Below are 15230 nucleotides of genomic sequence, written 5' to 3' on the forward strand. Positions count from 1 at the left end.
TACTGTCAATTTATGCCAAAAATGAAAGGAAAGGAACTTTACATGTACATAATGGAGGAGGCATAGTTTTTGACTGCTTGACCCACTGACACCTCAAACACCCCAGGACACCCTCAGTTGAAGGGTAAAATCAGCTGTCAAGTCTCACTCCCACGTGTCAGTGGGTTAAGTGTCTCGTCTTCAAGTGCTGGAGCACTAATTGCAGATACTGTAATCAAATCAACTTTGGTTTTTGAGGAGAGGGGAAAACCAACAAACTCAACCCATGTATGACGCTAAATTTGGGAATCAAGCCCGGGCCACACTGGTGGGAGGCGAGTGCTCTCACCACTGCGTCATCCCTACACCCCTCATCGCTGCAGTGTTTGCAACAGTCCTCACTGTGCATTTGCTTGTTCATCTCAAGCAGACTATCCATTTAAGCAGGAGGGGAGGGGAGGTGCAGTGGTGAGAGCACTCGCCTTCCACCAATGTGGCCCAGGATAGATTCCCGGATTCTACGCCATATGTGGGTTGAGTTTGTTGGTTCTCTACTCTCCTCTGTGAGGTTTTTCTCCGGGTACTCCGATTTTCCCCTCTCCTCAAAAACCAACATTTGCAGGCGTAGCTCAGTTGGCTAGTGCGCGGCTTTCGAAGCAAGTCCCCAGTTCGATCCTCGGTGCCTTAACGTCCGTTTCCAGTTTCGTCTGATCCGTGTAGTTGTAGCTTTAAATATCCTTGAAACGGAGCACTGACAGAGGAAGGGGGGTAAAAGGTGCACCATTGGCTTCCATTGATACCAGTTTCGTAACTGAAGGAACTACCGACGTTAAATAAATTGACTTCACTTCACTTCACTTCACTTCACTTCACTATAAAGCTCATAAATGTGAGGCACATTTGAAAACTGTATAGTTGAATTGGCATCATGTAAATAAATATTATTATTATTATTATTACTATCATTATTATTATCATCATTATTATTATTATTATTATTATTATTATTATTATTATTATTATTATTATTAGCAGTAGTTAACAAAAAAATTGAGGAAATTGTTACAGACAGACATTAAAAAAGAAGACAGTGATAAATATTGTAAAAAAATTATTAATTGTCTCAAGCTGTCTAAACCAGCAGTTATGGATTAAGAAAGGTTTAAGTCACCAGATCCTTACCATCTGCAAACATGTCATCAGGTAACTCTTCTTCATTGTTATCCTCCTGACAAATGAATTCAACATTCGTATGATGTGATTTGGTGTGAGCTTTGGTCTGTGGTTCAGTAGCTTTTAGTTGTCTTAGTCCATTGTTCTTTTCCTCAAAAGCAGGAGCTATGGCTGTACACTTTTTGGTTTTGTCTGTCGATTTTCCACCACCAAGGAGTGTTCTTGCACGCCAAGTTGAGACATTTAATTTTCCTGTCATGAAAACAAAGCAACCTTTAAGAGGATTAAAGCGGTTCAATTTTAACGTTGAAACAATGATGATGATGATGATGAAGATGATGTAAATCAATAAAAATAACAATAATGGCCATCATGTTAATAAAACATTTTCAGCAAAGGATCAGTAATTTATGAGAGATCCTAACATTTGATTTCCTCGGAACACAAATAAAAAAGAAAAATTTGTAGAAGTCCACCACAGAGGGAAAATTCAAAATAAGGAAACAATTAAAATTAATTGCAAAAACAACTGTTATAATATTATGGAGGGAAATTTCATACGGTGGCTTATTGTATACATATGCAAAAACATGCATTTAAAATAATATTATTAGCCAACAAAGATACTAAAAAGCAAAATCTTTAAGTGAAACCTTTTCTTCTCTTTGTTGATTCGGGTATGCCATTCTCTTTGAACATGTGCTGGTCTGAAAACACACAAATATGATTGTTGGTTTTTTGTTCAGTTTTTCTTGGATTGTTTGTTTGTTCGTTTTTTTTTTTTTAATTAATAAATAGACAGATTAATAACTTAATAACAGATATATGCACACTCGCTATACACCTTATTCCAAAATGGCCGCTGATTTACGCAGATACAAATTGGCCCTTGTTGCCTCGTTCAAGATAAAATATTCTCTTGAATTTTAAACTTAAGAACAAGGCATCAAGGGTTTATTTGAATAAAAACAAAAGAACATTTAAATGGCAGCCATTTTGGAATAAGGTGTACTATAAAAGAAAAACTTGAAGTGCTCCCAAAGTTGGGGTCTAGAATGAGGCTCATAGGTTCTGCATCTACAATACTCGTCACAAATCATTGAAACAGACACCGTTTCTATCAAATTTTCTGGAAAAATCCTGAGATTTCTACTTCAAACTGTTTCCCCCGAAATGTGCCTTCTCCCTCCCCAATGTTGAGCCAAGCGTGTTTTGAAGCACTGAGACCACTGTGATACCCAAATCAACATTGGGGAAGGGGAAACAGAAACAAGTGTTTCAAGATTTTTGATGAGTATTGTATTTAGTCTAAAGAGAGGAAAGAACAACAGTTTGTGTTCAAGACGAATTTTTCGATCATCGATGGAATATACCTGCTTGGTTCGCACACAGATGAGAAAGAGAAATTTAGGATCTCGGGTTATTGTTCAGTTATATTTGAAAATAAAAGGAAAGGATAAAAATAAGGGAAATTAAAGCAATGTGTTACACATACAGGCAGTAATTAAGACATGCGGAAAACGTGAGGTCGCTGATGGAACTTCACTTTCTGCATTGTGAAGACAAATATTCCAACTTTTGAAAAGGGGAAATGATATTTACGTAAGCTGATTAGATTTTCTCAGTCCGATAAATAAGGGCATGTCTGTTGCTAAATGTCTTTCCTATTCAAGAAACGCGGACTGTATATTAAGGTAAGGTGGCGGGTCGTCAATCTCTTCCATCAAATACCCGAGGAACAGCAGAAGTCAGGCCCCCCGTGTGGAAAATGTTTTAGTCGACTTATTTTCCCACAAGACGACTAATTCAATTATGACTGATCTTATGTAAATATCGCCAAATTTGTTGACATTTAATCTTTGCCATGGCTTAGCTTAAGTGTTACACGATTCAGCATGGTGTTTGGAAAATTCTTTGCCTTTTTTAGGAACCAAAAACAAAAGCTACTGCATCTACAAGTGATTTAAGTCATAGAACAGATCACGGAACATGCACCTTAGGGATAATTTTCTTGATTAAGCTATTCAATAAGGCTATTTGTAGGGCTTCACCATGGTGAACCGATAGTTCTTAACCCTTTCAGGCCCGAGGGGTTCCCCATTGACGAGTAAAATCGTCTGGCGTTAGACAGAGTAAAATCTATAAGTGCCATTTGGCACTATCGGGCCTGAAAGGGTTAAACGGGGACATAGTTTTCGGATGCTGTTAGCTTAACCCTTTCAGGCCCGAGGGGTTCCCCATTGACGAGTAAAATCGTCTGGCGTTAGACAGAGTAAAATCTATAAGTGCCATTTGGCACTATCGGGCCTGAAAGGGTTAAACGGGGACATAGTTTTCGGATGCTGTTAGCTTAACCCTTTCAGGCCCGAGGGGTTCCCCATTGACGAGTAAAATCGTCTGGCGTTAGACAGAGTAAAATCTATAAGTGCCATTTGGCACTATCGGGCCTGAAAGGGTTAAACGGGGACATAGTTTTCGGATGCTGTTAGCTTAACCCTTTCAGGCCCGAGGGGTTCCCCATTGACGAGTAAAATCGTCTGGCGTTAGACAGAGTAAAATCTATAAGTGCCATTTGGCACTATCGGGCCTGAAAGGGTTAAACGGGGACATAGTTTTCGGATGCTGTTAGCTTAACCCTTTCAGGCCCGAGGGGTTCCCCATTGACGAGTAAAATCGTCTGGCGTTAGACAGAGTAAAATCTATAAGTGCCATTTGGCACTATCGGGCCTGAAAGGGTTAAAGTCTATGTCTAAGTCTAAATTACTTTACTTTAGAACACAGTGGTGAATCGTTGAGTTTCAGCGCTAAGAAGGTCGACTGGTCGTTACAACAAATGATCTCTTTTAATAATGTACTTTTCTACAAAGTTAGCTTATTTTTGTACATAGAACTGTTCAGATTATAGAAAAAGGAGGAAAAGGTTCCGTGTTCCTTTGACACCTTTGTGTAGTTATTTGAGATAAGGACTAAGAGGCAACGTACTTCACTATTCTTTCTTAGGAGCTCCAAGAGAAATAATATCACAATGAATAGCGAATTAATTTCATACAATGACCGGAAAAGTCATTCTTCTATGTAAAAATCGTTAAACGTCGTCTTGATGGCCATCGGAGCAATTTTCACCCCCTTTTGTTTGAAATTTTTTTTTTTTTTTTTTTTTTTTTTTTTTTTAATTTGCAACAATACAAGAGATTACAATGCTTACGAACAGTACACTGACTACTTACAGCACTAGCTCTATTTACATGATATTACTCTAATTTTAACAGTGTTTGAATTACGACGACTAACAAATCTACACGACTAACAAATACAGTGAAGACAGTACTACTAACACATGCAGTGACGACAAAGGGCAAAGAAAAAAAAAAGAAGAAAAATAGATAATTATCATTACAGCTTGAAGTTGCACCATGGAGGCATCAAAAACAGGGTAAAGGCATGTGGTTCACTACAGGTAATGTAAGATATGCACCTGACAGGAGATTTGAAAGAAACTAATGGGTAGGAGATAAATACAGATAGGTGAAGAAATATACTAATATTAATTAGATCCTCATATATCCTGCAAGAGGTTTCCATTTCTTTGTGTCTCCACTTTTTATTTCTATTTCATATCGTGATTTTAAAGTGCGTATGAAATGTGTAAGGTTTGGATGGCCTTCTTTTGTCTTAGCGAGCCATATGTGATATCGTGCTAAGAGAAAGCAATAATTTATAAGAAGTGCGAATTGAGAGATATCTGGCCTCAGACCCAAAGCAGTAGTATTTGTCAAAGCATAATCCCTAGGAAGTACATTTAGGTTTATCAGCCATTCAGTAAGTTTATTCCAAAAGTGAGATGTGTGGCTGCACGTCCAAAAAAGATGAATAAGTGACTCAGAGGAGGTGTGACAAAAGCTGCAGTTTTCATCGCCCTTTAGACCTATTCTAAATAAGAAGTTATTGGTTGATACGCGTCTTTGTTTGAAATATGCAACACCACCCCTCTCCCTATATTTTTGACGTATAGTGCGATAGTTATTATTGTCTCTGAAAGTTTACATTTTGCGAGAAGAAATCTCACGCAGTTATCCACAGAATGGAAATAGTGGTATCTCTTTAATATTTTTAGACGCTTCCCCTCATTTCTAATCACCATATCAATTCGTTTCGGCATAGAGCGTATTGAATTGTTCACAGTTACATTACCCATCCACGCCCTTCAGACGCAAAGACAATACTCGTCACAAATCGTTGAAACAGACACCGTTTCTCTTGAATTTTCTGGAAAAATCCTGAGATTTCTAATTCACACTGTTCCCCCCCCCCCCCCCCCCAAAATGTGCCTTCTCCCTTCCCAATGCTGAGCCAAGCGTGTTTTGAAGTACTGAGACCACTGTGATACCCAAATCAACATTGGGGAAGGGTAAACAGACACAAGTGTTTCAATATTTTTGATGAGTATTGTAGTCCTCTTGGCAACATCCTAGTTTTTGGGGGGGATTTACATAAATTGTACCTCTTCAAAAATGACCTCTTCAAACCTTTTCACACACAAAGGGATTAAGAAATATGTGTATTCATAATAAAAAAATAAATTCAATTAACTTTCAAATATTACATCCTCAATAAGACTTTTACATAAAATAAATAGTATACCTTTCAAAGATGACTCATCTCCAGAAACCAAAGAGTCCATCTCACAATTTTCTGATGAATACCTGGAATTTATATTACATGTAGACAAAGATAAGATTTAAATAATTTCTCCTTTTTTTCCATTCCAAGCATTTCAACAAAAGGAAATTTGGAGGTCTGTGTATATTTTAAGTATTTAATAATAATAATAATAATAATAATAATAATAATAATAATAATAACAATAATAATAATACTAATAATAATAATAATAATAATAACTTTATAATTATTAAGTTAACATGTCTTTCGTTCAAGTTTACAAGAAACTAATTGGAGACACCTACATGTATCTTCGATAAATTAAATACAAACTAATACATCTGACGAGTGGCAATGATTCCAAACAATATCAACAATATCATGACAATATGTACATTGTCATCTGAGGTAAAATCCTAGTTCCACTACCATTTAATGATCGTTCTGGGAACAGGGAGTAGGAGTAGAGAATTTGACTTTGCCCTTTGTGGGGTCATGCATTTCAAAATTTAATGGAAGTGTCTGGATTTAAATTTCCTGACCCCAGCACCTAAGACACCAAAACACTCATCTGTGAAGGCAATGAAGCATTTAAAGGATAACACATCACTTTTTGTGCTTGACTGGTTTACAAAGAAAGTACGAATAAATCTAAATTTCCAATATTTTTAAAACTACTGTAATACATGTAGTCGTGGATAGCTTTGACAGCTTTTGTTTCATTGGTATGTACAGCAAGTGCAGAGCAGCAAGGCATTTACCAGCCAGGTATTTACCAGCCAGGTATGTACAGCAAACTAAACCAGTGTTATTACACACAAATTAACAATATCAGGCCTAAATTAAACCTAAAGAAGGTTTAGGGTTAGATTAAGGAAATTAGTGTGAAATCATTGGCTTAAAACTTGGGTCACTTAGTGTTTTGAAATCCAAATCTAAAAACCAACCTTAGGCCTAGGGTTAGCCAAATGGAAGGTTTTGGTTACTTTCAAAAAGGTAAAACAATGACCTGCAACCAGTGACCTGTCAAATGTGACCTGCGTTTTAGACACGCTGCTAACAGTAGGATGGAAAAAGATGGACCACACTTAATGACACACTAAACAACCAGAGCTTCATTGTTCAAAGCATGATTAGCACCAACCAATGTTTATTGGTCTCGAAACCTATAGGTTGTCATGGTAATCAGCAATGGTCAGCACAAACCAAGCTCCAAGCAACCCAGGCCTGGCCTGACATTAAAGTGCCTATCACCTCAAAACACTTTTCCACTTTCTTTATTCTCTGAAATGGTCCCAGATACATTGTGGTGTTTTTGGAACCTTTTGATCGAAATTTCACTTTTTAATTGGCTTTAAAAGATGGGACACCGAGCAATGAAGGAGGATGGCTTCCGGGTTGACGTCACAGACTGCTTTGCATCGAGACAATTGGTCAAAAACAGCAATGAAAATTAATTTGTTACATCAACCCGGTATCAAGCACATTCCCTTAATTAGAGAACAAAGTGTCTTATAATTTGCATATATGCCAAGTCTCCAGCTTTCGGCTGGAGACTCCAGCTTTCAGACTCAATCTCCAGCTCTCCAGCCGAGCAAGCAAAATCTCCAGCTGAGCTTGGGTTAACAAATTTTGTAATACATATATCATACCAAGTTATTGTTCCACAAATGTAAATCTGTTCATGATCTAAGAAATTGTGAAATCAACGAGAAATCAGCAGCAAATTGACGAGAAATCAAGTTTTCTAGACCCCAGAGCCCTTTTCTTCTCACTGCTCGTGTCTATTTACCCGAAGTGACTTGGTAAAATGTGTCATTAAATTACCTCAGAATGCAGGAAAAGTGATCTAGGAGAACTCAGATAAATTTTTCCTGGTGGTGGGGGGAATGCCCCCTGACCCTCAAGAAAAGTTCGCGCCTTTGGCGCTCGCTCGGATTAGGCGCTCCATTTAAAATCTTCAGCGAGCCTCTCCCTGGCCTACAACTCGGCATCTATGAATTTGTTTCAGCACCAAATTCGTATGCACAATAATTAACGGATAATTAAGTATAAATATTGAAAAAAATATATATTATTGTTGGTGTATTTTTTAATACAATTAAATTTGGCCATTATAAGAATTAGTGATAACATCACAACGTACTCTGCACAAAGCTTACCAAGTTAATTGACCCACACACGCAACCTCTGCAGAAATTTTCTCCTCTTCATCTTCTGTAGCATCATCATCAGTCGTACAATCGTTGCAGTTCATTCTCATAGACCGCGACTATGCATTTATTTGTTTTCAAATAAGGCAGGTATAAACTATATCACGTTTTCCAAACCTGCGCAAATTTCTACAATATACTTTGATCCAATTGTAAGACAGCACCGCGAGACACTTAAAAGACATTCTTCCTTCTACAAAGGTTGATTGAAAAACAGCGGGAAATGAAGATTTCGCCATGAAAAACTGAGAGAAAGAAAAACTGTGCATGGAGCCAGTGCAGAAGCCATGTTGTAAAACCACAGGTTCACCAATCATTTTCTCCACAGGTATACCAGATTTTCTCAGTTACTGTGATATTTGTGTGTAACGTCTGATCTACTTGCACTGTAACCCATCATTAAATTATTATTTTCGATCTAACCTCCATTTTTGCCACATCGGAGGCTTTTCTGCAACTTGACAAAGCAATACGATTTAGACACCAAATGGGAACCCAATGAGTCGCTGGTGGTATTGTTACGGCATTGAACTTGACATAAAGTGAACTGAACTGGGCCGAGCTGAACTTGACAAGGTAGTCAGTGCTCAGTGAGCAAAACGTTTGAGGTAACAAAGGATTTCTACTTGGTCAGTTGGGCCTTTGAGAAGGAAGTTTGGAAGGTCGCAAAAAAGGCCTTTTGAAAGTCGAAAACGTTCATTCACATGCTGAAAAGGAAAGTTCAAGTTTTCTCAATAGTGGTTCGCATTAACAACAGGGAAATAAGTGCAGAACGAATTTACACAAAGGAAATTCGAATTCGCAAAATCGGCGGAAATATCAAAAAAGACAGGTCCAAAGTCAATTCTTAAGTTCTAATTTACAAATGGAACTGTCACGTAGACTACATGACGAAGAAAGAAGTCGAAAGGGTGTTTTCAATCAGAATTCTGAAGAAGAATGGTGCCAAACAGAGTCAACCAGTAAGAGTATACATAACAATATTCAGGCCAATTGTGCAATACACAGTGCCTGCTTGGCAAAACGTACCTGACGTACTCCCTAAAAGGATCGAGAAAATGCAGGAAAGGGCTTTACCAACAATCTTTCCAGACTCCACATACCCGGATGCTCTAATACTTGCTGGCCTGACCACTCTAAAGGGAAGAAGGGTCACACTATGCCGAACCTACTAGCAAAGGATTCAGTTCAGCCAGAAACCCATAAGGGTTGAAACGTGTAACGGCCCCTTGTGTGCTTGGAAACAAGCTTCTGAATATTCAATTTGCTAAGTACCATATTTGGAACAACAAGAGCAAGGGGTTTCCAAATATGGTACTTAGCACTGAAACATTCAACCAATCAGTTCGCACTGAATATTCGGAAGCTGTGAACGCGCGTTACACGTTTCAACCCTTATGGGTTTCTGGTTCAGCCCTATTAGCTTCCTTCTCCCAAGAGTACAAGAACCTACTCATTCCTACCAGCTAAGGTCAAGGAGCACGACAACAAGGATAATATCTGGGAACAAACAATCTACCAATACAAAGCGGATGGACCTACTTTTAAGTTAGATTCTATATATAATATTTATCCTTTTGGAATTTTTTTGTTTTCATATATCCAATATGTAATAACTTTTATTAATTTTTTTAATGATGTAAATAACCTCTTTAATTTAGCTTTGCCTACCAAAGAGACAACAAACGGTCAGTTATTTTATTGGCATGTCCAATCAGCATTGGAAACGGAAGGTCAATTGGTCCTGTTCGACAGGCGATCGACCTTTTCCGGCTCTCAACCTGCCCTTTCCGACAGTCGTACGTTCCTCGTCGACATGCTGCGTGTCGTTATCAGTCGTTGTCAATCGTTATCCAAAATGGTAGATAGAGTATCCGAAAGGGTATACCGAATTTCGAAAAGGGCAGCTCAGATGTTGAAATAGTCGAGGCAGACATCCAGAAACACTGCTATAAATTTAGAAAGCACCTTCATTCTAAGACTGTGACTATAAACATTGGGTTTCTGGTAAATTGTGGGGAACGAAAGTTACTGTGTTTGAAAACGCATAGTCGTGGTATTTCGACCGGCGGATCCCTTGAACCGGTGACCGAGTGAATTTGGACCTCCTTAGATTTGGACCCCCGGGGACTAATCGCAGACTTGGACCCCAGGGGGAGGGAGGGGGGGTTCTCCCAGAAAAATTGGGTAGGGGTGTGCGGTCCGCGTCCCAAAACCCTTACCCTATTTATGACCAAAATCTGCGATTTTCCCTACCCTATCTATTTATGACCTGACCAAAAATTTGTTACCCAATTTATGACCTGACCCTTAAATCAATACCCTGGTGCAGACCTACCTTATAATTATTTCCCTAGTTCAGACCAATGTTAAAGGCAATGTTTATCTGCTTTTATTAGGTAGGTTACATGATAAAGAAGTAGCTTCTAAATAAAAAACGAATTCTAGAGTGCAAAAATGGATATCCTATTTATGACCAAAATGGCGGAAAATTGGCCAAAATCGATACCCTTTTTATGACCAAAACAGCTGAAAAACCCTACCCTTTGGGGCCGCTCATACCTATATAGCCCATATAAGGGAGTACCCCCCGCTACAGTTAATTCAACTGTTTATTGAGGCAGAGTACGATTCTGACCGATGCCATAAAGCATAAATCTTTGAGAAAAAGACTTAGATTACTTAATTATTCAACAAAGCTTGTTTAAATTTGAACTCCTTTCTGACAGAAGATTTTGAGCCTGATTTAAAATTCACGCACTAAGAACTTGTTGAATTGAGGTGTTGATTTTCTAATAAGGAGAAAAAGAAAAATCAGGCTTAAGCTGTGGCCATTTCGTAAGGTTTTGTTTCTTTTTGGTTTCTTTCTTCCTTCCACTTGATAGTTTGAATAGGAGCGCTTTCACAAAGGAGGAGCCACTTTTGAAGTAACACCACATGGTTGGAAAACCAATGGTAAGAAGTTTACTTGATTACAAGGACAATTAAACTTTTCCAGTCATGAATTCTCGTATTAATTTTTAATATATAAGGAGAAGCTGAGCAAAGTTAGACTTGAGTTTCAGTAAAGTTTTTTTACAACTACTTGAAAACAATTTACAAAGGAATTTTATTACCTTAATCAAAAGAACGCTTATTTTCAGGGGGGTCCAAATCCGCGAAAGGGGGTCCATATCTGCTAGCGGATCTGGGGCCCGTTTCTCAAAAGTCCCGATAACTTTTCGGTCCCGAAACGCCAATTGTAAAACTGCCAACCGCTTGTTTTGGAAAGCCGATCTTTTAACATGTTTTCAAGGCAACAAAAAGAAACATGACTGTGAAGTTTGACGACTTAAATCCTATCCATTCTTGAGTTACAAAGGGAATTTTGACACCCGAAAATGGCCCGTAAAGTTTCGGGACTTTCGAGAAACGGGCCCCTGGACCGGGGAGTCCAAATCCGCTGTGACACCAACACCAAGTGCTCCAAATTAGGTATCAGATTTCAGTCTTCCCTTGACACGCGGTGCGGGAAAGAAGTATCTACCCATAGACCATACGTGACAGGATGTTTCTCCATCAGACTTGTAGTAAGATATCAGTTTTCCAATATATATCACACAATGAAGTCATCTTCTTCTCCATATGGTAAGAAAATTGCGCGCGCAACACAATGTTTGCGCATGCGAATTTCCCGATATACAAAAACTACTTTTAAACTGATTTTACATTTTTTTTTTCAGAAAAGTGACCTTGAGAAGTATATTCTTTTCACCCTCGTACTGCAATTTGACATAAACAATACGATAAACTATGTATCAGAGACAGCCAGGGCGTGCTTCTAACGAGGATTTTATCGAGCATCATAGATAAAGGCTGCACTTAAATATAGGTACGCATTGCGTACATGTGGGTAGTGCTATATATGACAGAACGTGGTACACGTTTGGATGCGATTATTCCAAAGAAGAGGAAGATTGCTGTTGTGTGTACCGTCGCTGGTTGTCGTTGACGTGGCTTGTCGCCAAGATAACAACCGCAGTTCAAATCCAGGCTCGACAACTTTCTACGTTTATCTTTCTACGTTTATTAGAGTTGGCCACAAGTTATGGAATTCTCTTCCAGTAAACTTGCGCTCTCTACATAAAATGTCTTAATAGAAAAATCCACCAAATTTAACTTGGATCACTAAACAAAGAAGATGATTTTCTCTTAAAATCCATTCTTAAAATAACTTCCGAATTTATGGAACCTAATAAACACTACAATAAGTTTCTGTTCTAGTAAATGCCTTGTTCCTGTAGTTTAATTAATTCAGCTCAACTTAATGTTGTTATAATTTTCTTTTCGTGTTTTTTTTTTTTTGGAAATCCTGCTGTATTTATCTTATTGTTCTACTACTTTCTTGTGGGAACTGTACTTCAAACTTTTTGTAAACATTATAATAAATAATAATGATAATGACGATGATGAGTTCATCGTAAAAAAGCGAAGAATGTATCCCAAAAATGGAGAAAGCAGCTCTTTACAACCTGTAATTTCATTGGATCCCTTTAGGACGCAGCTCTATTGTATTTAGGAGTACGGTCCGTCGTTGATTGGTTGTTTGTTTTGGTCCATTGTTTTCTGAGCCAATCCCGAGAGCCGTTGTAATAGCTGCGTACTGACCCGAAAAATGCCTTGGGTCCCTCCTTCTCGTCGTTCCAGATACTTCTCTGGGATTCTTTTTTTACATCGTAAGTTCATTCAGTTCGTTGTTTGGAGTCTGGAATACTTATAGGAGATAGACGAGAATGATTAGAAAAATATCATTTTCGAGCCACTGTGATCGTATGTTCACTTGAATTATAAACATTCAACTTTGTGTGAATCACGTCTGAACATAACGGGTTTCCGATATCTTTTGCGCTCACAAGTAAGGGCACCCAATGTAAGCAATGAAAATGCTCGTGAACGGGAAGTAGAAAGAACAACCCCTTCTTTACACAAAACAAAATTTTATTCAATGCTTTATTGTAAAAAGTGTCTCAAGCGTTTAACATAATTTTCGAAGCAGTCAGAGTGTTACATTCGTAAGACAAATGTGCAAGTTTTGAGTACACAGAGTGGAATGTATTGCGCGTGAGAAAAACATGAGAGTTACACTTTGAGGCTCAACTGAAAAAAAAAAATGGTGCTGCCATAGCAACCCCATGATTTAATAAATTGTTACCCACTATTTTCGAGGCGAAATGCGTTAATGATTTGTTAAGTTTAACTTTAATTGTTTTCCTTCCAAATGCACTGCATTAGAAGTGAAAATAATTGTTAAGGGGGTGTCTTCTCGACCAGCTTAGACAAAAAATAAAGAAAGAACACAGATTTCATTGTGCTTTGAATTAAACACAACAAGGAAAATACATTTTGAGTACGCTTGGAAAAGAGTCTGGAATTTAATGCAAAGTAACCGTTTTATCTTCGTTTCCGTGATCATTTTGTTTCAACTTCACTAGGAAATTCTGTATTTATATAAACTCAAGGAATGTTTTCTTAACTTCGGCTACAGACAAAACGTTATCTCAGAATCAATTTTAATTACCCTGATTAAAATTAATGAATCCTAATAAAAAAATCCATATAACTGCACGAGGCTGAATTGTTTCAAGCGAAACGTGCCTGAAAGTGATGACTGCATTTATGCCACTCGAGTGCTTCCGAAAAAAAAATTGTTCACTCGAGATACGTCATTTTGTACCACACTAAGACTGCCTCTCAGAAAACTGAATTTTTTTTCAAAATATTTACATAAAAAAGGTTATCAATGAAAGCATCACACTGCTTTTGGCACAGACGACATTTATTAACGATTATCACTTGAAATTGAAAGAAGTGGACGGTTCGCTGCTCTTGATTAATATAAAAGAGGCGGTGAAACTGTGCCTTAATGCATATAATTGCTTTTCATTTATCAAGAAGCTCAGCTCCTTGCGGCTTCACTAACTCCATTCAAAACCGCACGCAATTGTTACCACATCAGCGGACACAGTAAAAACTGCAAAAATCGTTCGACTTTGATTGTGTGGACCGCTCGAATAGGCTGGCATCACAACCTGTCTTGCACAGAACTGGGAAGCTTAACAGTTTTGCATATTCATACTGATCCGCTTTTCAAGATATCAAGCGAAATTAGCAATGAACGGCGCTGTCATACACCCAAGCAGTAAAGTAACCATTGCCTTTACATTTATCGATGCAAAAGACCAACCAAAGGAAAAGGAAAACACAATTGAAGGAAACAAGACAAATCCTAAACGACTGAGCGCCAAAGAAGACCAAATCCATATCGGGAAGACGGATGGAAGACCTTCGCTCATCTCGCGGCGAACGAGCTCATTGCTAAGCTTGAACATCGAGGGACTTTTGGTCGTACCTGAGTATGAAAAGCGACTAAGGAGAAAGTCATACGGCGGACGAGAATCTGTGGACAAAGAAGGAAAAGAAGCTGATGTTGACCCATCGGATGGAATGCTGACTACATCGCTGTGTACAACAGAACTTTAACTGGTTGTCGTTTAACATCAAAGAACCTATCAGTGCAAATTGTGTTCAAAAAAGGTAGTTTCTCTGGAAAGGAAAAGTAAAGAATTGTTTAAGTCTTCATTTCCGCTTTGGTCATGCTATAGGATTTTCTACTATAGATCAATGAAGATAGATAACGCCGCGCTGAGGACTTGTTTGGATCAATGTTAAGGGTGCAAAATGCCGCTGATAAAAATGCTCATGGAGATAAAAATACTCAGTATTGAAGAAATGGATGGCGGTGTGCTAAAGGAGAGGCGAAGCACTTCTGACACTGGAAAGCCTGGCATGGTTCTAACCAGGCCAGATCATCTGAAGGAAGCAGAAATCTCAAAACAGGCCTAAAAAGGCAAGGAATGGCTACAAGACGGCAAAATCTCGGATACCTGCCAACTGAAATTTGATGATGATAAGGATTGAAGAACACTAAAAGGTCTTAAAACTCTTTTCACCACTGCTTTTTCAACTGTTCACTGCCTTGAATCATCCTCAGCCTCCTGAGAGATGACATTTCGGAAAAACCCATTCGGTGGGATAACAGTGAAGGAAAAATTATGAACACATCGTGTTGTTTTGAGAGATTCACAGATGATTGACAAATAGCTAATTGCCTTAGACGTCAGGCTTGATTTGTGCCCGTTGATTTCTTTTCTCAATTTATTGGTG

The 15230-nt window shown here is 38.3% G+C and overlaps 1 protein-coding gene across 1 annotated transcript in view; it reads right to left on the reverse strand.

The window, feature by feature from the left end:
- LOC138023725 (DNA excision repair protein ERCC-6-like 2) overlaps positions 1 to 8330 on the reverse strand; it is a 63911-nt gene extending 55581 nt beyond the window's left edge. Inside the window, exons 1-4 of the mRNA XM_068870764.1 lie at positions 7977 to 8330; positions 5794 to 5855; positions 1806 to 1859; positions 1162 to 1404 (exon numbers count right to left, since the gene is read on the reverse strand). Coding sequence (XP_068726865.1) covers positions 1162 to 1404; positions 1806 to 1859; positions 5794 to 5855; positions 7977 to 8077 — 460 coding nt within the window. The 5' untranslated portion in view covers positions 8078 to 8330. The remainder of the gene's footprint in view (positions 1 to 1161; positions 1405 to 1805; positions 1860 to 5793; positions 5856 to 7976) is intronic.
- Between the last annotated feature and the right edge of the window lie 6900 nt (positions 8331 to 15230).

The sequence above is a fragment of the Montipora capricornis genome, chromosome 11 (genome assembly GCF_036669925.1).
Source record: "Montipora capricornis isolate CH-2021 chromosome 11, ASM3666992v2, whole genome shotgun sequence".
NCBI classification, from domain to species: Eukaryota; Metazoa; Cnidaria; class Anthozoa; order Scleractinia; family Acroporidae; genus Montipora; species Montipora capricornis.